Source organism: Chelonoidis abingdonii, chromosome 6, assembly GCF_003597395.2.
Source record: "Chelonoidis abingdonii isolate Lonesome George chromosome 6, CheloAbing_2.0, whole genome shotgun sequence".
NCBI lineage: Eukaryota > Metazoa > Chordata > Testudines > Testudinidae > Chelonoidis > Chelonoidis abingdonii.
In genome coordinates, this window is record NC_133774.1 from 17,469,265 (window position 1) to 17,493,678 (window position 24,414).

The following is a 24,414-nucleotide window of genomic DNA, read 5'->3' on the forward strand; positions in this document are numbered from 1 at the left end:
ATGTGACTGCAAACTCCATTTTGCTGTAACTTTCCACAGTAGGAACAAAGGATGTTCTTACACCTGGAAAAGTCTATATAAGGCAGAGGCCTCATCTCCATTTTGCTCTAATCCTGCTTCCTACTCTGGAGGACTTTGCTACAAACTGAAGCTCTGCACAAAGGACTGAATGATCCATCCCAGAAGGGAATGTATTCCAGAGACTTGATTTGAACCTGCAGTTCATTCCATCACTGCTACAAGCCTGAACCAAGAACTTTGCCATTACTGTATTGTAATTGTTTCCATTTAACCAATTCTAGCTCTCATCTCTATCTTTTTCCCTTTATGAATAAACCTTTAGATTTAGATTCTAAAGGATTGGCACCGGTGTATTTGTGGGTAAGATCTGATGTGTATATTGACCTGGGTCTGGGGGTTGGTCCTTTGGGATCGAGAGAACCTTTTTCTTTTACTGGGGTGTTGGTTTTCATAACCATTCATCCCCAGGACGTGTGGGACTGGTGGTGATACTGGGAGACTGGAGTGTCTAAGGAAATTGCTTCTGTGACTTGTGGTTAGCCAGAGGGGTGACACCAAAGTTGTTTTTGTCTGGCTGGTTTGGTTTGCCTTAGAGGTGAAAAAACCCCAGCCTTGGGCTGTGACTGCCCTGTTTAGCAATTGGTCCTGATCTGGCGCACTCAGTTGGGTCCCGCCAGAACCACATCGTCACAGTGGCGTAGTTGTATAAGAGGTGGGGCCTCTGGCTCAGTTGGAGAGGAGCCAGGGAAGGAGACAGATACCTCTTGCTTGCTGCAGGCCTCTGGCCGAACTGGGCTGTGGCCTGCCCCCAGAGAAGATTGAGCCTGGAGAGGAGCATCTGGGATGGCTGAGTAGCCTGAGGAGACAGAGGACCCCTGGATGCCGAAGCCACTCCCTGGATTGTGGTAGGAAGCAGCCCAGGGAAGCCAGACTTTAGTCTGGTTTTGCTGTCATTGCTTGAGTTGGCATGTTTCACTGGGATCTCTGCTGACCCACTGGTGAAGCCCTCTATCACTGTCAGGGCCCTGGGCTGGCACCAGGTGCAGTATGTGTGCCTGGGTTCCCCTGCACCCTGCTGCCAACCCCACCTCTGGGCTGGCAGCCTCCCCATCTTAGGCTGAAGGGTCTGTTTGCAGCTCTGCCTTCTTGAGGGCCAGGGCCCCATATATTGTAGCCCTTGATTTGCTAATTCCCCCCACAACTGGGCTGACATCCCAGTCAGGCAGAGTGACCTCCCTCCGAGCCAAAGGGGGGGGGAGGACCGCTAACCCACTACACCCGCAAAGCACGGTGAAATGTCCCAAAAGGCACTGTGCTGGAGGATGGCAAGGAGTACACTGATACCTACCTACCTATGGCGCATCACACTGTATATTGATGCAAGCACTCCTAGTAAGTATGGGCAGGGCCAATGCAAGCAGCCACGTGTGCACGCACCCAAGTAATATTAAAAACTTTGGTGGTTGTACACCAATACAACTTGTGCCAACCCAACTTTAAAGTATGGATATGGCTCAAGTGTTGCAGGATCAAGCACTCAGAAAGTGAGAATGTCTTTGTTAAAAGAAATAAAAGCTTCTAGTTTAAGAAGCTTTGTGTGGGAGGGAAAGTTAACACTGTCTGCAAACCTTAGCATAATTTTTTTTTTTAAATTATCTGTATAGAAACTCAGTTCTCGATGTTATTCCTCGCATTATGCATTTTTATGTTCTTTTATTATGCTCATCACCATAGCAACTGGGCACCTTGCATTTTAAAATCAAGTTACGAAGTAAGGGTTAAACCCAGCCTTGGTTAGCACAGAGAGGTGATAGGGAAGTGCTGTTCTGTGTTCTCTGCCAAAAGACTCCTCCTGTCCAACACAGGAGTCCATGCGACAGAGAAGGCTGATGATGTGCTCTCTAGAGCTCACTTTGCTGCTTCTCTGAGCTGGGGTAATGTACAGCAAACAAATTAATAACTGATACTCAGTTCCAGCATGTCTCTGTCTCCCACAGAATCGTAGAGGCACAACAGGGGTGACGGACTAAAATCCAGAACATTCTGGGGAAAAAGATCTGAGAAAAGAAGAAACAAAATCATTGCAAGGACCCTCATTCACCCCTCCCAGAGAAAAATAAACAGCTCCTTATGAGTTTCAGACTGAGGCTGCTGACAGATCTAATAAAATCAATAGGATCACCTTCCCATTATCCATTATCTCCTTTGAACAATCAATCACAGGTATTTCTGTGCCTGAAACCTAAGTGGCAAGGTGTTGGCAAGTGTGCAAACTCACCAGCCGTGGGTAGAAATATCAAGTTTAAACTACAGAACTCCTCAAAACTCTTTCTTCAGGACTTGCTTTGTTTCCAAAGCACAAACTCAAAACCACAACAAATCAACTCAAGAGTACTGGATTACAACCACACAGGACTTTCCATCTAGGAAGGAAAGGGCTACACACCCTTTCCTGAAAGCAGTCCCAGCATCCACCAGCTGGGAGGGAGAGAACACACATACACACCCTTCCTCTAGGGGAGTCCTTCCAAACTATTATGGTAAGAACTACTCTAGGGTTTCCCTAAATCTGTGTCTCTGGTGGGCTGTCCCCTCTAAATAGCAGGAGGCCTTAAGCATTCCCATGGACCACATGCTTGACCCTAGTCATGTAAGTTACAGCTATACTCCTGGGTATAAAGGTCCCAACAAGGCCTGTATTAGGGATATTGGGACATGCATATGTGCTGCAAGGCCTCGTGCCCTGATACACAGGGTCTGCAGAAATATAGATGATACAGGCATTTCTCTGTTACTATATATTATAGCTCTGCCCCAGAAAATGAGAGGTTCAAACAGGGATAAACTATTGATGGGAAATGATGGCTCTTTGCACATGGGTTTCACCCATACCTTCCACGCCTCAGGCTTTCAACCGAGTGTCAGGCTTTTGAGAGACTCTTCAGACTCAGGAGTGCTTCCAGAATCTCAGGGCTTTTGATTGTGCAATTGCAAAAAGACAGTGAAAAGATAATAAGAACATGAGAATGGCTGTACTGGGCCAGACCAAAGGTCCATCCAGCCGAGTATCCTGTCTTCCGACCGTGACCAATGCCAGGTGCCCTAGAGGGAATGAACCTAACAGGTAATGATCAAGTGATCTCTCTCCTGCTGTCCATCTCCACCTTCTGACAAACAGAGGTTAGGGACACCATTCCTTACCCATCCTGGACTTAACCTCCATGAGAGGTGTATCCTGTTTGGACAGACTTCATTGAAGCAGTAAGGTCTGTTACTATGATCTGTCATTACCTACATATCTTTAAGTTAAGTTTCCTTGATTTAAAAACATTAATTTGCTGTAGATTTTATTGAGTCAAATGGCAAAAGCAAACTGGGATGGGGGATGAGTGGAGAGAGGGAGTGAAGGATTGCAGCCAAGAGAAGAATTTCAGGATTTTCAATTTCCAGGTGAAGGCGGGTGTATGTAGTTTCGCTGCTGCCTTGGACTGAAATCATGCCCTACTGTGCAGATAGGCATTAATGATCCCCAACAACTGCTTGACCCACCCCATGTTCCATTCAGCTCTGCTGGCCTAAGCAGAGGATGTCTGGACCAGTTTGCAAGGTGCTGGCCCAGCATCCCTGTTAATCTGTCAATCTCCAACTCAGGCAAATGGTGGTCTCTGTCCTCTCTCCCCTATGGGTGTGAAATAGGAGCAGCCACCCTGATTTTCCCTCAGTGCCCCAGCTCCACAGACTGACCCCCCAGATACAGAACCACAGCAGTAGCCCCCCCACAGAGCCGCTAACAAATTCCCACCAGCAAAAGGAGTCAGACAGGTGCCCCAGTAACTGCTCAGACTAGTTCAGAAACCTGGGCCCCTGAGAACGGGAAAAGCCACAGGAGAGTGGAAAGGACATTCACTTTTTTCCCCTTACGGCGGGGACAGAAACCACAGCATTAAAATTCACCCCTACAAAAACGCACCCGCCCGCCTCCATGGAAACGTTATCCAGCGTTTTGCGATCTTAGAGACTGTGGTTGCCTCTAGGCGCATGCGCAAAAGTACAATTTCACTGTAGTGATGGTGGAAGCAGGAAGGGGGACCCTCTCCCCTGGCGGGGTTGCCCGGATGTTGCGCATGCGCGAAGGCAGCTGGACGTGTCGGCGGCGGTGGCGGAGCGGCAGCAGCTGCAACTGCAACAACAACACGGCGGAGGCGGCGGTAACGGGGCGGCTGGCTCCTTCCCTCCCCCGCTCTGGAGGCCCGTGAGCGCCTCCTCCCCCACCCAGCCGGGGCCGCCCTGAGGGGACCGGCCGCGCAGCCCCAGGGCCTGGCCCCTTGCTAAGGAGGAGGCGCACGGGGGCCGCCGCGCCGGGGTGGGGGGAACAGGGGGGCTCAGGCCCGCCGCGGCCCAGTCGAGCCTAGAGAGCCAGGTAACGCCCGCCCCCGGTTGTATCCAATCACACACCGCCTCCCCCTTGAAAGTGCGCCCCGCTCCCACGCCGGGATAGCGCGGGCCCCCCTCGGGTTACCCCCCCGCCGCCCGGAGCCCCCGCTCTGCGCCCGCGGGGGCTTTCTGCGCCCTGTGGCTGCTTGTCCTTGGGTGGCTGCGTGCCCCCGAGCGGGGGAGGGGAGCTCTCTCCGTCCCTCTCTTTGGCGCGAAGGTAGCGCCCCTGGGGCTCCACCCAGCCGTAACGGGCCGCCCTTGTACGAAGTTCCCAGGACTGCGGCCAGGGGACCCTTGCACCCCCACGGAGGTCCTGGTGCTGATCCCACGGCAGGATTGGGGCGTTAGGAGAGCATCCTTCCTCCCTGCTTGCGCCCTTTTCCGCCTCCGTCCCCTCCAGTTTACAAGTTCTTCCCATTTTCTTGCCCCCTTATTTGGCTCCCCTTATTGTAGGAGGTTGCCCACCTTGTGCTGCACTCTGCTCCATTCCCCAGCTCCCTTACTCTTTTTTCTCCTTGTGGTATAGAAGGTTTTTCGAGTCTCCTGTTGATCAGTCTCTCCACTGTTAAGCTCTTCCACCATCCTCATTATTGAAGTGCCTTTCCTGCCACTCTGTTCTTTGATACTGTGGCCCACAGCTCTAGTTACACTTCTAAAACTAAAACGTGCTGTGTGTGTTTTGTTGTTTATTGGCGGTTTTATCATATTTGGTTTCTGCTCTCAGATTGAAACATCTTGGTTTTTTATTGTAAATCATGTTTTTAGCTTATTTTAAGGTGTTCAGAGGCCTTTATACTTTGAAGATATTAGCGCATACTAGGATCCTTTTTTTTTTTTTTTTTACATCAAATTCCAATCCTCAATCAATTCTTTTTTTGCGTGAGTCTCTGTAAACTAGGTAAAAGTTGTTTTCAATCTCTATGATTCTTCTATTTATAATCTTGCCTGTAAATTAACTTATTTCATATGTATTCTAAGTTTATTATTTAACTATGTGCAGCATTTCTAGATAAAAATTGTATGCAAGTGCCAGACAAAATAGTTATACTAAACAACAAAATTAATCTAATTAGAAAGGAGGCATCTTATCCTCCTTACCCTCCTTCTGGCCATCATCTCGTTTTGGCTAGGTGATGGTTGGAGCAAGGCTTTCTTCTACTTTACAGGCATTAACCTATTTTGATTTTTGATTTCTTTGTCTTACAGGCATGTATATGCATTTAATATTTTGTTATTAAAAACAGTATTCATGCACAGAGCAAAGCTCTAAAGAAATGAGTACAAATGTCCCTGAAACTGATCAACATCTAGAATTAGTTTTATAAGTAGATGGGTTTAATTCAACTTACTTTATACAAGAAATAACACAACAGATGTGCAGATGTTGAGAAATATTTGTATACTGTGGTGCAGAGCAAAAGGCCTGAATGCAAAAAATTTCAAAAGTACTGCATGTATTCTGAAAAATTCTTTTGGGGCTGGAATTTTCCGTGCTTGGCCTCACCACAGAGGAGAAGATTTAAAAAAACATAAAAGGCTTGAGCAAACACAAAATGCTATCCCTGTGCAGTTTTCAGTACAGAAGGCACATTAGCTAAATACCCATTGGTATGGTATCAAGGCATTAAATAAAAATATAAAATTACACTAAATTTGTTCACAAGAGTCTACTCTTCCTTCTATTATTTGGTTCAGTCACCATTATTTCTTTTATTTGTGAGATTTTTGCCAGGTTATTGTTCAGTTCTTATTAAAGGAAGCCTTTTTCAAAAAGGTGAGTTTGTATTCTGCTCTGAAAACAGTCTGCTTTGGGCTGCCTTTGTTTTGTGTTAAGGAGTTCTGCATCTTCAGGCCCATTGCTGAGCATATCCTTTTCCTCAGCTCCTGAAACTCTCACTGTGGCTTCTGTCAGTGAGACAGAGATAGTGAGATAGAGGTGTGATGGTGTAGAGGGTAACATGCCCAGTTACAATCCTGAAGCTCCTGGGTTCGAGTCTTGATTGATCTCACACTGAAAGGCAACTTCCAGTTCACTCAGTTGCAATATGGTTTCCTGAGCCTTTGTGTAAGGGCTATCAAAGGCAGTTGGACGTGATGCTGGCCCCCATCACTGCCTTATGTACCACTGGCTGTGAAACTAACAAGCCTTAACCTGTCACTGCATTGATCTGTGGGCTTGGGGACACTTTTATTTGACTCTCAGTGGTAGCATCCCTTATGAACACAGATATCTGAGATTCAGCCTCTCCATCTGTGTGTTTCTAAGGGCTTGTCTACACTTAGTGTAGCTGTGCCACCATAGCTCTTAGCGAAGATGCTATTTACACCAACAGGAGAGGTTCTCCTCTCAGTGTAAATACTCTACCTCCCCAAGAGGCGATAGCTATGTCAATGGGGAAGCTCTTCCGTAGACATAGCACTGTCTAAAGTGGGGGGTTAGATTTGTATAACAACATTGCTCACGGGTGTGGAACTTCTGTGCCCCTGAGCAATGTAGTTATACTGACATAGGCTTTATCTACACTCGGAACTTAAGACAGTCAGGTCCTAGCTCATCGAGGGTCTCAAAGATTAGGTGTAGGTCTTTGAAACTGATCCAGTTTGAATGGCAGCCAAGAGGAATATGCAGCACTCCACTGTTGTGTGATCATTAGGGCCCTACTAAATTCCTAGTCCATTTTGGTCAATTTCGTGGTCATAGGAATTTAAAAAAAAATAAATTTAAGATATTTAGATCTGAAATTTGACAGTGTTGTAACTGTAGGGGACCTGACCCAACTTGAAAGGCATCAGCACAGAAGTAAGGGTGGTGTGGTATGGTATTGTCACCCTTCTGTGATGCTGCTGGTGAGGCGCAGCCATCAGAACTGGGCACCTGGCTGGCCAGCTGCCACCTCTCTCCAGCCACCCAGCTCTGAACGCTACAGAGAAGGTGATTCCACCTACAATAACCTTGTGACCTCCCCGCCCCCCACAACCCTCTTTTGCATAGGGAGCCCCATTTTGAGAAACACTGGTCTCCCCATGAAATCTGTATAATATAGGGTAAAAGTACACAAAAAACCAGATTTCCACGGGCCGTGACGCCTTTTTCATTGCTGTGAATTTGGTAGAGCCCTAGTGATTATCTTCCTTCTCTGACAGAGTCAGGTTGTTGTATGTACTACAAATTGGCGTTTATTTGGCTTTTACAAGTCCTTAAGAATAATGGCTGGTGGTATGGGAAGGGAAATTGAAATACAAAAATTTAGATTAATCTAACTTTAAAATCTGATTCTATTCTGAAAGACTGTAAACATGGTACTTATTCATCATCTTTTCCATATACAGCAACTCCTCACTTAATGTTGTAGTTGTGTTCCTGAAAAATGCAACTTTTAGCGAAACGATGTTAAGCGAATCCAGTTTCCCCATAAGAATTCATGTAAATGGGGGGTTAGGTTCCAGGGAAATTTTTTTTGCCAGACAAAAAGCACTATATATACATTTTAAACAAGCAATTTAATACAGGTATTAAACAGCTCCCCTTCGCCTCTCGCCCGCCGGCGGACCCCATGGATCACTGTCTTTCCCCTGCCTCCCCCCCCTCCTGCCCGCGGCAATCAGTTGTCTTGTGGCGTTCAGGAGGCTGGCGGGAGGAGCAAGGATGCTATGCGCAGCCTCCCCCCTCCGTCTCCTGCCTTCTGAATGCTACAAAACCAGATGATTGCTGCAGGCAGGGGGTGGGGTGGGGTGGGGTGGGGTGGGGGGCTGCCAGCTGTGGACAAAGCAGATGGCCAAAGGATGTTATAGGGGAGCATTGCACAACTTTAAACGAGCATGTTCTGTAGTTGAGCAGGGATGTAACATCGAAACAACATTAAGTGAGAAGACTTTAAGTGTTGAGTTACTCTACTATTTGATTCATAGCTGTTGTCTTAGGTGACAGAGTGAGGGTAGGATTTTTTTGTCTACTATTTCTGCTAATCCTGCAGAGGCAGCACAGCCAAGCTAGGTCCTTGTGTATCCTCAGTAGAAAGATTTACTGTGTTCCAGTTACAGGGGCAATCTGTTACACTTGTAAAATGTCATTGAAAGCAAAAGGTGCGCGCAGGTGGAGGCGGAGGAAAAACAGATAAACTCTTTAAAGGCAGTTAAAACTTCAGATTTGGTTGTTCCACAAGAAAAAGAGGCTATCTACATTTTTGAATTGTTGTCTTCTCTTAATTAAATTATGATGAAATATTATTGCTGCTGAAATTTGCCTCAAAGCATTTCTCTGAATTCCTCTTATTCTGTTTTATATAATTGTGCCAAAGATTTTTTGATTTTCTTTTGTGTTGTCCTTGCTTTAGTATAAATGGATATGCCATTTCCGCCACCACTATCAGCGAAAGAGCGAGCATTAATGTTGTTTAACTTATTTCAAATTGAAGAAAAATTCTAGTATCTAAAGAATAGTATGGATAACATCCATCTACTGCTTGTCATATCCATACCAGTGTAGTGCTATAGTATACTGCTTGCTGTTGCTAGTGTGTACTGATTGTGCCGGTATCTACCAATCTGTTTTTTGTTGTTGTTGTTTCTCATTCAGGCAAGTAGAGAGAATTTAACGTGGCTGGGAAAGCATCCACACTTGGGGCATTATGGCATCTGCATCAAGACATAAAGGGTGCTTTGTTGCATATTTGTTTGTGGGCATTGCTTTAATAAGTTTATTGTGGAAACTCTCATTCTAACACTGCAGTAGTAGAAGACCATGAAACTAATGTAATAGCCAGTTAAAATGGACAGTTTGATAACCAGCTGCTACAAATAAATATGTTCATTGGAAGCTGAAAATAATATTTTTTTTCCCTCCAGTTTTGCTTCTAAAGGACCAGAAATATTTACCCATTCAAATTTGCCTTCCCTAGGATACATTTTTGGCATTAATTCTGGAATTGTTTTTCATCACTGAAAGTTTCATCAAAGTGCACTGTAGATATTAGCTTGTAAGTTTATGTATGTGTTTGATGGTGTACGTCACAGTGAAGTCCAACCTTGTTGTGGCCTCTGGGTGCTCCTGCAATATAAATGTTAAATTAAAAAATCTATAGTTTATGTAAACCCTCGAACAATAAGAGATTGTCTCCTTAAAATGTTAGTCTTCAGTCACAGTGGTGAAATCTGTCATGAAGTATATTGTGTCCACTAATGTGCTTGTCTTGGACTGTATTACAGAAACTGATCAAGTGGCTGATGGTCAAATGATTTTTTTTTTATCATTGCCTTCAGTGCTGTAGCCCTAGCAGAAACACAGTGTACTATATATGGTGAATATCTCCATATACCTCCAAGTTGCCTGAAAGGCATCAGCAAGAGCCTGAAGTTGTCATCTTTTTATAGTAAAATTTGGAAGTGTTTGAATTCATTTTGAAATCTTCTAAACCTGAGGATAACCTATTTTAAAATCCAGAATAGGAAGCTCTGGATGATTCAGTGCACAATAACACGAGGCGTATCCAGTTGAAACGTGGCCTTAACACCATCCGCAAAGATAGTATCAAAGTAATAGACCATCTTATCCTCTAAAATCAAGTTGTGTTTTGTATCAGTAGCTGGTTATCAAATTGTGTATTTTAGCTTGGTTGATAAGTTAAAAGGTTTCTTGTCTTCCTGACAAAATGATTGTCTTCAAACTTCCTAACTCTTGTGGCCAACAGTTTGCAATCTTTATTCTCCCTCTTAAACCAAATCAAACTATCTTTCAGGTGCAGCTGCTGCTAAAATGCCCCAGTTTGCAAAGCTCTAAAACTTGATACACAGCCTGCTGTAGGTTGGCTGGAAAAATAAACCTCTGCTGGACTTTTTATCAAAGGATAAATTACCTATGATAGATAGTTCAATCTGTAGCTCAAAATCTCAAACCCAGTCACACCAGATCTCTCTATTCAGAGCACTGACAGATGGCATATTGAAACCAGGACTCCGCCTCAGCCATGCTTAGCAGTACATTTCTTTAAGGCATTACTTTTGTGGCTGACATCAACTAACCTGCTCTCTTAACATCTGGTAGCTTAGTTCAGTCACTCTGCTCAGCCCCACCTCCTCTTATTAGGCATAGACAGATCAGTACTCTGCTCTAGTCACACTCAGCCCCTTCAACAACCCTTTTTGCTGGCACCTGAGTGCTGCTGTGCCTGTCACTCAGTGTACCTCCCTTTCCTTGTCTGGCAGACAGAAAACCTGATGCTTACAGTATTTCTATTTATGCCAGGGTGCTGCACAATAGGATTTTTCTCAGTCTGTGAAATTGTCAGGGTAGTAATTTGGTCTAAAGGTCCTTTATAATTGATGATTATATACAAGAAAAGAACACATTGACATTGAGACCCCCAATCAGGTATGAAAGTACTTGATTAGGATATGATTGAAACACATCAGAATGGAACCCCAGAATTGCCTTTTTACAAAGTAATTTTTCAGAGGGAAACCTCAATTTAAGGTTTCTAATTTAAAGGCTCAGACATCAGGAAATAAAAAGTTAAGGTTTTAATAGTTATGACAGTTTGACTACATTGCAAACATTGTTTGCGATCCTTTTCATTTTGATTGGTTGGTTAGAGGGGTTTTTTTTTTTTTTATGGCCGGGAAGGGGCTCAAATCTGTCATAAAATATATCACTTGTGCATTATAGTTGAATTGAGAACACTAACTCATTTACTGAGCTAAATAAAACTGTATCAGCTGTGCCATAAGAGCTTTGTATGATATTCAAGGTATAGGTAATTTCTTTAGCACCTAGCTTGGGGGTAAAAACTGCAGCTGTTGGAGTCCAGTGTCAGATTGTACATTACCTTTGAATCAATATTAATATTGAGAAGATTATTTAATCATTTTTTCTGGTACAACACAGTTTTTTTTCATCTATAACAGAGCAGGAGGGAAAACTAATTTGTAATGTTACACATTTAGATGAGACTGCTATTTATGCCAAACTCTTTCAGTTGATTTGTAATGTGGACAGTAGTCATTTATCTGAGACCTCAGTGGATGGAAACCTTGCTTCCAGATACAAGACAAGCACTTTGGGTCAGATTTTTAAAGGTATTTAGATGTGTAAATGTGCACCTAGGCACTTAGGTGCCTAGTGGGATTTTCAAAGGTGCCTATCTAAAGCTTTAAAAATGCCATTAAATTATGTTTAGTTAGAAGTGTCTACTTTGAGTACTTTAGGATGAAATAAATACACCTCTACCTCGATATACTGTGACCCGATATAACATGAATTCTGATATAATGTGGTAAAGCAGTGCTCCGGGGTGGTGGGGCTGCACACTCCGGCGGATCAAAGCAAGTTCTATATAACACGTTTTCACCAATAACACGATAAGATTTTTTGGCTCCCGAGAACAGCGTTATATCGTGGTAGAGATGTACCTGAGAACAACAACAACAAAATATATGGCTCAGTCTAGTTTCACTGTGGCTTTCTCACTTTGGCTTTATCAGAATTCTGTTTAAATGTTAGCGATGTTATGAGACAGGTATTGAATTTAGCAACATTTACAGGGGATGAATTACCTCATCTGAGACCTCTAAACATGCATCTTCCTGGCTGTTGGCCATTACATTGAAAATTATAAGAATTTATTTTGGGTTCTAACTGTTTCAAACTTTAGCTCATATACAGTTACTATTAATTGGAAATCAATGGAATTTCTGTGTGTGGATCTGGATCAGCATATGGCTGTCTTCCTGCCTTTACTGTGCTCCTTCTGATCTTGTTTTTATTTTATTTTTGGCTGTTTTAAAAATATCTGCTAGAAATACTTTGGCAATCTTGAGAGATGAGCACTATCTGTATATTTTACATTTAAATTGTATACTGGTAAAAGAACTGATAATAGTCATTACATTTTTAGAGTTAAACCTTCAACATTTGTATCACCTTAATGTTGTATACATGTGATTTAAAAATCTGGTGCTTACCTAGTATTTCTTCCTTGGAAGGGTTTTAATGTTAAATGCATGAGCTAATGCGAAGCATTATCTTCCATTTGAACTAACTGGTGGGGAAAAACAAGTAACTCCTCTTCTCTTTTCACCATTTAAGCCCCTCAGCTGGACAAAAATAAAAGTTAGAGCCCTGGGTTTGTCACACAGTATTGAACATATATGAAACCTTTTTATTTTTCTCTTTGGTTCATATGAAAGTGCATTGTGCACCACCACAATTACATTGAATTTAAGCTTCTTGCACATGCTTTCATAAGTCCACCTCCCCCTTCTTATCTACTCTTGACTCTGTTCATGTCTATATTTGCTAAGAGCCCACACAGTGCCAGTCATGATGTTATGTTTATCTGCTTCTCCCACAAGCATCTTTTGGACTTTTCGCTCCACCCCATCTGTCAAGATAGATTGTCCTTCCTGACCTGATCAGAAGGGGAAGTAGCTGTGTAGAACTCTGATCTCTCCTGAAGACTCACTTTGACTGTGGTTCCTACAGAAACTAATAGTGTGATTATGAGAAGACTGTAGTAACTTTGAAATAATATATATTTCAATTACAATTTTTCTTACCTAGGCATTATCAGTTATATCTTGTTTGCTTTACTTCAATATTTCCCTTTTACCCAAACCTCTCTCTGTTTGTCGATCTGTTTGCCTTTAAAACATGTAAACTCTTTGCGCGGGCACCGTGTCTTCATTTGTTTAGAAAATACCTAGCATCCACAGTATGCTATCAGTTATAATAAATAGTAATGAAGTGGGGGAACTTTGTGGCTGTTTGTCTAGACCTTAGGGCAATTATGCAGTGGTATTTTAAATAGTTATATTTAATATTTTGGGTTTGTTTCTTGATTAAATTGACCTCTACACTGTTTTTATTGGCTTAACCACTAGTGTAAACCAGTTCAGTGACATATGAACATTGGTCCTGAGTCTGCCCTCTTGCCCAAAGACATTTGTTGGACTGCTGATGTATCTACTTCTATTGGCATCCTTCCTTAGCTTCTCACTTTCTTCCTTAATAATATAATCTAGTTTTCCTTCACTGAGAGCACCTTCTTCCTTCTGTCCCTTTGGGCCAAACAATAGCTTGTCCTGCCTCAACTGTTATGTAGTGTCTCTGATTTCTAATTCCTGACTAGCATAGTGTTCAGCTTTTTAAAACCAAGTCTGACTAAATATTTGTGGATTGTATTTTTGTAAAAAGTGTTAAAGGTCATCTGTCAAGGGAAAAAGTGCCTATTTTTGCTTCCTTTTTGATATATAAAGAAGAACCTGAAAGATTTTTAGAAATTACAGGTTTATACTTCTCAAGCACTGGCAAATTAGTAGGTTTGTGACAATGAAAGAGAGAGTGAGGTTGGGAGGGAGTGATGTTTTTGTCATCATTTAAAACACTGTTTATTTGGCTTTTTTTTGGTTTGTTAATTTCAACACTCCTGTACTTCAGCTGAGGGCGTAAGCTCCCACTTCAGTTCTTTACTTCTCCAAGGAGTCCTTCAGTAAAAGCATGGAAATCGTATACTAATGTTGCTACCATCAAAGCAGAAAAAGTTTGTTTAAAAACGAAACCAAACCTTTCACGTCCTCTTTAGACTAAAAAAAAAAAAGAGACACAAATACGATTTTTTTCCCCCCCTCTCTTTGACCACAGGTTATGTCAAGAGGCTTCCTTTGTTGAAATTTCGTGACAGTTCTAAGGCCTCATTTATGCAGGAGAATTTGGTATATTAAATAACTATATATCTTAAATGCTCAACATGCTGCACACAGATTTGCTGCCAGTATTCGAAAGGCCTCATATCATTTCTGTTGTTCCTGCTTTGAGCAAGTCTAAACACTTGTTCTTTGCCCAGGCTAGCCTGTAGTATTACCTTCCTACTGTAGATAAGGAATACTGTCAAACTAGCTGGAATACTAATTTTCCCATCGCTGTTCTCTCCTTTGGATGTTCTCTGGGTTGCTTTTTGTATTTCACTGTCCTGGGGTCAAGCTACCAGAAGCACCCCATCTGCATAAATTGGACTGCTTTTCTGTGCCTCAGAACTTGTCTGGCAATGAGTTTTTCAGTAGTTCACACAGAAAATCCTACCTCTGAGCACTTGGCTTGGCCTCCATTTTGGGGTGATGTTATAGCAGGGGTGGGCAAACTTTTTGGCCTGAAGGCCTCATTGGGGTTGCGCAACTGTATGGAGGACCAAGTAGGGAAGGCTGTATCTGCTCAAACAGCCTGCCCCCTGCCACTTCCTCCCCCCTGACTGCTCCCTTCCCAGGATCCCCGCCCCCTATCCAACCCCCTGTCCCCTGACTACCCTGAACTCTATCCACATCCCCGCCCCCTGACAGTCCCCCTTCCCCCCCAGGACTCCCATCCCTCATCCAACCACCCTCTGCTCCTCATCCCCTGACCACGATCTCCTGTGATCTCATCCCCTTATCTGACCTTCCCTGTTCCCCATCCCCTGACTGCCCCCCCAGAACCTCCACCCCATCCAACTGCCCCCTCCTCCCTCTCTGCCCTCCAGAACCCCCCTTGTCTCCCTTACCAGACGCTCCTGCCCCCTTACCAGCAGCAGGATCTCGCAGCTGCGACACCTGGCCAGAGCCAGCTGCGCTTCCCACTCCCAGTGGGAGCAGCGGGCCAGAGTACGGCCTGTGCAGCATGGCTGTGGTGGAGGGGGCGGACAGCGGGGAAGGGTCTGGGGACTAGTCTCCCGGTCCGGGAGCTCAGGGGCCGGGCAGGATGGTCCCGCGGGCCGTAGTTTGCCCACATTTGTATTATAGAAAAGGCTGCTATTATCAGGGATATAGCATAGCAGTTGTTCTGGGAATTGGTTCCCAAGGGAGATTTTGCTTGCGCCGCTGTATTCCACAGCTTTGTGTGGACATGAGAATAAGGGAAGTGAAATAGCACTGCAACGTAGACACTCAGTAATATCAATTACATACAAATCACTACTAGCATTTTAAGTATAGACAATATAATTTCCACCGCAGATGGACCGAAATGCTTGCAAATTACTGGTGTATCTTTATTGTTCTGCCAAAAAAAAAAAAAGGTTACCAGAAGTATCCACAGGTATGAAAATGAGGAGACGTGGCACCTGTCTACCACTGTTAATTTTAAACAGCTGCCTCCTGCTTTGAATTTCTTTGCCTAGTTTAAAAAGATATATCACCCTTCACTACCTCAGTGTAGACCTGAGTAGGAATTAGTGTTTTGTTCATTCAGGCGGAGAGAAGTGTGACAGTGGAATTTTCAGTTCAGTTTGATCTTTAAGGAAGGTTTTTGAAGAATTGGCTAGTAATAAATTGTTCAGTGGGACAGTAGCATCTTGCTTAGCTGTTTTTTTCAATCTGCATTTTAAGTGTTTGGCTATTTTAATTTGTTACTGTTGTTTCCCAAATCTAATTGACTCCCCAAAACATTTTTTCCTTACTTGATACAGTACGTTTGTAGATCACTGTATAAACACTAGCTGTTACACGTCTTTCTTTTTACAAAAGCAGACCTGTTAAAGCTGAGTTTTGAACTCCATAACTTAAGCATATTTAGTTTCTCATAGGGTTGTTAACTTTACATAGCTTCGATTTAGGGCTGATCTGCACTGAAAGCTTAACATCGGTATAGCTGTGTTTCTCAGGGGTGAAAAATCAACTCCCCTGGGAGCTGTAGCTATGCTGATCTAAGCCCTGGTGTAGATAGTGCTAGGTTGACAGAATTTTTGCATGAGTTTAGCTGCTACTTCTAGGAGAGATGGATTTAACTACAGTGATGGGAGAAACTCCCTACAGTGACAAGAGGGAATCTACAGTCAAGTGCCATAATGGTGTGGCTGCAGCTGTGCCACCATGGTATTTTAAGTGTAGACATATTCTTAGAATTTTGTAGTTATGTGCCATACTGTGTTAAAAGCATCCTTTTTTTTTCCTCTCCCCTCCGTGGCCCATATTATCCAAATGAAGGATTTAACTCCATTTTTGTGAAGAGGGATTTTTTTTTTTTTTTTTGGAGGATGGGATTGAAAATTGTGAGGGTTGGGCTTGTTTCTGAATTTTATTTGGCCACCAGATTAATTTGTGGTGATAGCTGGATTGGTATATTGAAAGATCTTGAAATACAGAATCCCACTCTAAAATCGGTCCATGTATATATGTCCATTTTTGGGTCACCTGTTGTCCCCACTTTCCTCCTGTGCTCTATTTCTTGCTCACCCTTCCCTTCTCTGTATTGGTACTGGAGGTTTTATGGTTATAGAACTGGGGAAGATATAATTTCAGTTTATTTTGGTCCCTGTAAGCCTTATGAGGTAGAACTGACAACTCCACTGAACCGGTGGTCTCCTGCTGTTTTTTTTTTTTTTTTTTTCCCCCCCTCCTGTTGCTGCCACTACTTCTGTCTCTGTTAATTCAGGGATGGGGAAAAGAGTGGAGGTTCTTTGCAGAACGCATTCAACTCTGCTTCCCCAAGCAATAATTTCACTCGTGAGAAACCCTTCACCCAATGCAAATGTTAGACAAAATACATAGGGCTTAACAAGAATAATAAAACATGGTGCTGCATATAAGTGTGATCTAGAAATTTCACGTTCAAATGCATGCTGAGATTTATACCTGGGGGCTGTTACTTTCTAAATATATAATTAATCAAATCCCCCATTTTTGATGTATACAATTAAAAGAAAGCAAATAGGGTATTTTAATATCCCCTGCATATGTAAAGTAATCATCCTGTAAGGGGAGGGATAGCTCAGTGATTTGATCATTGGCCTGCTAAACCCAGGGTTGTGAGTTCAATCCTTGAGGGGGCCATTTAGGAATCTGGGGCAAAAATCTGTCTGGGGCTTGGTCCTGCTTTGAGCAGGGGGTTGGACTAGTTGACCTCCTGAGGTCCCTTCCAACCCTGATATTCTATGATTCTGTAAGTGCCTGGGTGTTATAATTTGCAAGTCATTTTTTTGTGTTGGCAGGGGAGAAATGGGGGTGTTTATCTTTAAATCTTTGAAGCTGGCATTACTTTTTAAATATCAGATAGCTATTTTCCGTGGATCCTCAATCAAAATGAAGTATCTGCTTGTTTAACCATTTTTGAGACATGGGTGTTTCTGTAGCAGTTTCTATAGAGTACCAGGATATATCAGTTTGATTTGGATAAACACGCTTGCTAGTTGTGCAGTTACGTCACTAAATGCTAAAGTGGCAAACCAGTGGTATTTTAGCTATCTTAATTAGACTTCCTGGGAATCACACCATTTGGAAGACTGGGAAAATTCAACTCCAAAATAATATTGTTTGGTTGAATACTCAGTCAGGCCATAGGGTGGTATCCTAAATTGTGTAAGATTTTCTTTGAAACCAGAAGGGCCTGGCCAGGGTGCTGGGTCAGCAGCTGCACTAGTGTCTCAGCCCCCCTCCAGGGCTCTGGTTGGGGGCCAGACCACGTGGCTCGGCCCTGCTCCTGCTGAGGCGCAGGGTGGGGGGCTGCACCAAGCCACTTGGCCCTGCTCTGGCGCTCCGGCCAGGGCACAGGGTCAGGGGCCGCACCACGCAGCTCCTGGAAGCCACAGTATGGCCCTGCTTTGGTTCCTACCTGCCCCAGTGGGAGCTACAGGGGTGGTGCCTGCGGATGGGGCAGCGTGTAGAGCCTCCTGACCGTGTCTCTGCGTCGGAGCCGGAGAAGGGACATGGCACTGCTTCTGGGAGCCGCTTGAGGTAAGCGCTGCTCAGAGCCTCCACCTCCTGAGCCTCTCCCCAAGTCCCTGCCCCAGCCTTGATTCCCCTCCTGCTTTCCAAACCCCTTAATCCCAGCCTGGAGCACCTCCTGCACCCCAAACCTCTCATCTCCAGCCCCACCCCAGACCCCACACCGCCAGCTGGAACCTCCACCAGCCCTGATCCCCCTCCGGCCCTTCAAACCCCTTGGTCCCAGCCCAGAGCATCCGTCTACGTCTCAAACTGCTCATCCCTAGCTCGACCCCAGAACTAGCGCCTCAGCCCCAATTTTGTGAGCGTTCATGGCCCTCTATATAATTTCTATTCTCCAGTGTGGCCCTCGGGCCAAAAAGTTTGCCCACCCCTTTACTAGACCATCCCTGACAGGTCTTTGTCTAACCTGCTCTTAAAAATCCCCAATGCTGGAGATTCCACAACCTCCCTAGGCAATTTATTCCAGTACTTAACTACCCTGTCAGTTAGGAAGTTTTTCCTAATGTCCACTGTAAACCACCCTTGCTGTAATTTACACCGATTGCTCCTTGTCCTGTCCTCAGAGGTTAAGAAGAACAGTTTTTCTCCCTCCTCCTTGTAACAACCTTTTATGTACTTAAAACCTGTTATCATACCCCCCCTCAGTCTTCTCCAGACTAAACAAACCCATTTTTTTTTTCAATCTTTCCTCATAGGTCATGTTTTCTAGACCTTTAATCATTTGTTGCTCTTCTCTGGACTGTCTACAATTTGTCCACATCTTTTCTGAAATGTGGCACCCAGAACTGGACACAGTACTCCAGTTGAGGCCTAATCAGCGTGGAGTAGAGTGGAAGAATTACTTCTCGTGTCTTGCTTACAGTACTCCTGCTAATGCATCCCAGAATGATGTTTGCTTATTTTGCAACAGTGCTACACTGTTGACTCATATTTAGCTTGTGATCCACTATGACCCCCAGATCCCTATCCACAGTACTCCTTCCTAGGCAGGCATTTCCCATTTTGTATGTGTGCAACAGATTGCTCCTTCCTAAGTGGAGTACTTTGCATGTGTCCTTACTGAATTTCATCCTATTTACTTCAGACCATTTCTCCAGTTTGTCCAAATCATTTAGAATTTTCATTCTATCCTCCAAAGCACTTGCAACTCCTTCCAGCTTGGTATCATCTGGAAACTTTATACATGTACTCTCTATGCCATTATCTAAATTATTGATGAACATATTGAACAGAAACGGACCCAGAACAGACCCCACTTGTTATACCCTTCCATCATGACTGTGAACCACTGATGACTACTCTCTAGGAACGATTTTCTAACCAGTTATGCACCCACCTTATAGTAGCTCCATCTAGGTTGTATTTCCCCTAGTTTGCTTATGAGAAGGTCACACTATACAGTATCAGTCAAAAGCCGTACTAAAGTCAAGATATACCACATCTACCACTTCCCCCCATCCACAAGTCTTGTTACCCTGTCAAAGAAAGCTATCTGGTTGGTTTGACACAATTTGTTCTTGACAAATCGATGCTGACTGTTGTTTATCACCTTATTATCTTCTAGGTGTTTGAAAATTGATTGCTTAAGTATTTGCTCCATTATCTTTCTGGGTACAGAAGTTAAGCTGACTGGTCTGTAACATAGAATAGAATATCAGGATTGGAAGGGACCTCAGAAGATCATCTAGTCCAACCGCCTGCTCCCAAATCAGGACTCTTATAGGTTATAGAAAATATAGTAGCACTAACAGGAAGAAAATCTTGCCTGTAAATTGCGTACATACTTGATACATCAGCTTTCTAATAGTAGTATCTCAATTTTTTTAACGATTTCTTTAACTTGGGGCAATTTTATTCTTTTCTGCTAAAAAGTTACCAGTAGCCTAGCAGCTACTAACAGTGGAAATTGTAATTACAACAATTTGTAATATCTGCTTACAGATCTCATTCCAGTACACTTTAATAATGGACATGTCTACCACATACACATAAAATCACCTGTTTCTGAACAATTTTTGCCAACATTTATACTCACCCAATCTGTCTTTTGTTTAATCTTACTGATATGAGGTACTACAAATCAGTCTGTCTGGCCCTCTTTTTTTTCAAATCAGAGCCCACTCACCCATGGTTATTTGTCTACTCAGCTCCTTTTCTCATAAAATAATATATAGATATATGATATATGATCATTTTGTTGTCAAAACTGATTATAAATTAGAATTTTTTTTTATTTCTAATAAAACTTTTCCTACAGAAATTTCTGTAGAAAATTGAAACATAATGCCAAGGTACTGGTTCTGTTAAAGTTAGTTTTGATATGCTGTTAAATTATCTAGTGCTTTGATAACATGTTTGTCACCTCCAAGCTGTGATGTATTAATGCTTTATGAAAACTCTTCTACAATAGGTGTATTTTTCTTCTCTAGGTTTGCCCAAGACCCCATGTGCCTGACATTTTCTTTGATCATCTCTTATTCACTAGCCTGAAAATACAGCTTTAAAAAGGATTCCAGACATATTTGATCTGCCAGAAAAAGCTGTTCCAAATGGACAATATGTCTATTACTAACACACCAACAAGTAATGATGCTTGTCTGAGCATTGTTCACAGCTTGATGTGCCATCGGCAAGGTGGAGAGAGTGAAACTTTTGCAAAACGAGCAATTGAAAGCTTAGTTAAAAAGCTAAAGGAGAAAAAAGATGAATTGGATTCTTTGATTACAGCTATAACTACAAATGGAGCTCATCCTAGTAAATGTGTTACAATACAGAGAACATTGGATGGAAGGCTTCAGGTTAGTCCAAATACAGACCCAGATATTTTTTCTATATCTGCTAGTTGAGTGGTAGCAAAAGTGGGTGTAATAAGGTTGGTGTGCACCAAGGAGGAAGATTTTGCTCTATGGCATAATTTTCCCCAATTTGGAGGTGATAGAAACCCATGTGCACACATAGTTTGTTAGGTTTGCCTCTATAACATTTACCATTTTTCTACAAATAACTTGTTTTTTTTTCAAATGTACATGCCCCAAGTTACATAGACAATTTCACATCCTGCTAAGGTGTTAACTTTTTAATATAGAGATAAAATTCTACAGTTTCTCCCATAATTTTATCTACAGACTTCTGGCAGACTTATGTGATTTGCAATTTCATGTAACTTGTGAATTCCCACCCCTTTTGTTGTGTTGGCCATTTTATTTCCAATATCACCTGTCACATTCTTATATTTTCTCCTGGGAATAATCACATTAGTTTAAATATCCACTGGGATGTCTTTTTGGATTCTTCCTATTGGATCCAGAGTTTTGGAGGATAAGTATTTTTCTAAACACGGCAGGAGAAATTTTTAGTGAATGGTACCTCTGCTCAGTTCTAGCCAACCTTAGTCTGTTAGTGGGAAGTGAGCGAAAGTCATTTAAAAAAAAAATTTTTTTTTTCCAACTTTCCCAGTCGACTTTTGTGTCTTTAACTTTCAGGTGGCTGGTCGTAAAGGGTTCCCTCATGTGATCTATGCTCGTCTTTGGAGATGGCCTGATCTTCACAAAAATGAACTCAAGCATGTTAAATATTGTCAGTATGCTTTTGACCTAAAATGTGACAGTGTCTGTGTGAATCCTTACCATTATGAGCGAGTAGTGTCACCTGGCATCGGTAAGTAGTCTGTCGATTAAAGTGGAACAGAGGAAGTAAAGTGTAAATATTTTTTCCTTATGTTCTAGAAAATGTAGACCTAAATAAAAAATGAGTGCATAATGACATAGTTAAAGATCAAAGTATATTTGGAATTACTTTTACCTTTTATTTAGTGGAAATAGTTACTGAAGTTTGCCTCAAGTTTATTCCGAAGTTATAGGGATGAAATTTGCAGTTGCTGTTTCAGCCTTTCGGAACTGAATATTAAGTAGTATTTAGTTCATGTAAACTGTAGGGGAGTGATTTTAGATTGCATATTTCTGTGATATCTCAGCATAGTGTGTAGTCACTAACCTCAAGTTTCTGTTGGTTTGTATATATGTTTACAATGCATCAAATGAATTCATAAGCTTGTAAATGCATTTCATGGTTGTTAAAGATATTTTTACTCTTTAAAAGATTCCTTTTTTCTTTTTAAAAGATCTTTCAGGACTGACATTGCAGAGTTCTGGTAAGTAGTTAATTGTTTATAATTGATAAAGATTTCTATGTAAAAAGAACTAGATTGCGTTTTAAATAGCATATTCACAAATATTCTCACATGCTGAGGGGGGAGGGAAAGCAAGGATAGAAATGCACTTATTTCTCTAGTTAGGAGACCTTTCAAAATAGTGGTATGTGAAGCAATCTGGTATGTGCATCATAAAAGTTATAGCCTAAGCTTTCAACTCACCTTTCATTGTTGCTCAAGTTTCACTCATTTGTAACTTTCCAAAGACTCTGATTTGGGATCAGAGCAAACATGGAAAGTTATAAGCCAAAACGTTTTTTTTGTTTGTGTTTGAACAGAATAAGTCTGGCAATATAGTATATTTACCAGCTGTGTTAGATGATAGGAGGAGAATAGGCTTTTTTCCTGTGTAAAATAATAATAAAAAACTAAGACTGCACAACTAATTCAAACATCTGAACTCTAACTTCAGACTTAGGCAGGTGTGCTGGAGAATAATCAAACTGGTATATTGAAAACTGGGAAACAATTAAACATTTACTTCCAGGTATACTCAGAGAAGGAACATGACAGGGTTTCAGTTACTTCTGTAACTGTATTGTGTATGCAACCGATGCATGGAAGCTAGGGTTTTTCTTTCCTCATAAAGGACAGATGTGGTGGGATTTTTTTGTTGGTTCAAGTACCTGGAAGTCTTGGGTATAAAAAATCAAATCAAATCAAATTGCTAAACTTTACAAATTTGAACTTTCGATAGACTAGAGTCCAGGCCAGTTTGTGTTCTACTGCAGGAGTAGAAGCAATTGAAAATGATTGATTTATTTGCACAGTATCAAGTTTGTACCAAATTTTATAGCACAGTTACTAAATACATGGTATATATTGGTTACATAAGTATATTTTTGTGCTGCTATCTCACTACAGATATGCAACTGATAGAGAACAAAAAGAAAATATTTTAATATCCTTTGACATTTCCTAAACCAAAAACAAACATGGAATTAATGCAATGTAAAAATTTTAGTTTTGAAACATTCAGTACAGTATGCAAAAGTTAGTGTTCATATTATTGTAACTCACCCACACTAGCCACAGAGAATATTTTGGGCTAGTAGTTAAATATGAAGTTACATCTGTAGTGCTTTTCACGTACATGCACACTTCCAGTGTGAGTTGCATAAAAGTAGCTTGAGAGCAAGGCTTTTTCTTATGTGCAGTGTTGGTGAATTGAGTTTATTATAAGATATTGCATGTTTAAAGTTATAATGTCAGTATTGCATTAATGAAGGTTAAAGTGCTTGACAGTGCATTCCACTTTCTCAACCCCTCCAGCCATACTCTAATAAACAGAAACCAGCATGGTGTTAGTTCCCAAATTATGCATATTCTAAATTGCTATTTCAGAGGCAGCAAATGGAGCTCACCATTCTTTGGTGTGCTATACAGTTACTTTTTACACTTCTCTAGTTTACAAATAAACAAACATTTCATCCAGTAGCTGAGAACATGTCCCATAATGTTGTAACAAGGTCCGTGTAGGTCTAAGAATGCAGCTTTAATAGTGTTGTTGTAATTGTTTGGAAGTGGAGCTGCTCCATGTATTTCCTTATAAATTAGTAAAATGCACATGCACGCTTAAGGATTTAAACTTTTATTTCTTCATAGCTCCATCAAGTATGTTGGTGAAAGATGAATATGTTCATGACTTTGAGGGGCAGTCATTATCTACAGCTGAAGGCCATTCGGTCCAGACCATCCAGCATCCACCAAGTAACAGGGCTTCTACTGAGACTTACAGCACCCCAGCTATGTTAGCTCCTACTGAGTCTAGCACTACCAGCACCACTAACTTTCCCAACATTCCTGTGGCTTCCACAAGTAAGAAACTTAAATTATCTGGAATATAAAATCTGAATACTTGAATGGCACAACCATTTGCTCTTCTCTAAAGTGGACATTGCATAGGAAACTTGCTTTTACTTTATCAAAGTAAATAACATAAAAAGTGAGGTACTAGTGTATTCCAGACCCAGGTGGCCTGTTGATCTCAGATGTTAAAATGAGATTGTACTTGGAACCTAGAATTTGAATCAGTTTTTTCTATCAGCCCTCCCCCCCCCCCC

The 24,414-nt window shown here is 42.1% G+C and overlaps 1 protein-coding gene across 6 annotated transcripts in view; it reads left to right on the plus strand.

Annotated features, from left to right (window-relative positions):
- The first annotated feature begins 4,139 nt into the window (after positions 1-4,139).
- SMAD4 (SMAD family member 4) overlaps positions 4,140-24,414 on the plus strand; it is a 31,209-nt gene continuing 10,934 nt past the window's right edge. The window contains exons 1-5 of one of the 6 annotated variants that reach the window (XM_075066873.1): positions 4,140-4,229; positions 20,571-20,939; positions 21,624-21,798; positions 22,262-22,291; positions 23,957-24,169. In XM_075066873.1, coding sequence (XP_074922974.1) covers positions 20,691-20,939; positions 21,624-21,798; positions 22,262-22,291; positions 23,957-24,169 — 667 coding nt within the window. In that variant the 5' untranslated portion in view covers positions 4,140-4,229; positions 20,571-20,690. Of the gene's footprint in view, positions 4,442-8,973; positions 9,110-20,383; positions 20,940-21,623; positions 21,799-22,261; positions 22,292-23,956; positions 24,170-24,414 lie in introns of those variants that run through there. The other 5 variants (XR_012656067.1, XM_032777752.2, XM_075066872.1 and 2 more) reach the window with 5 other exon arrangements.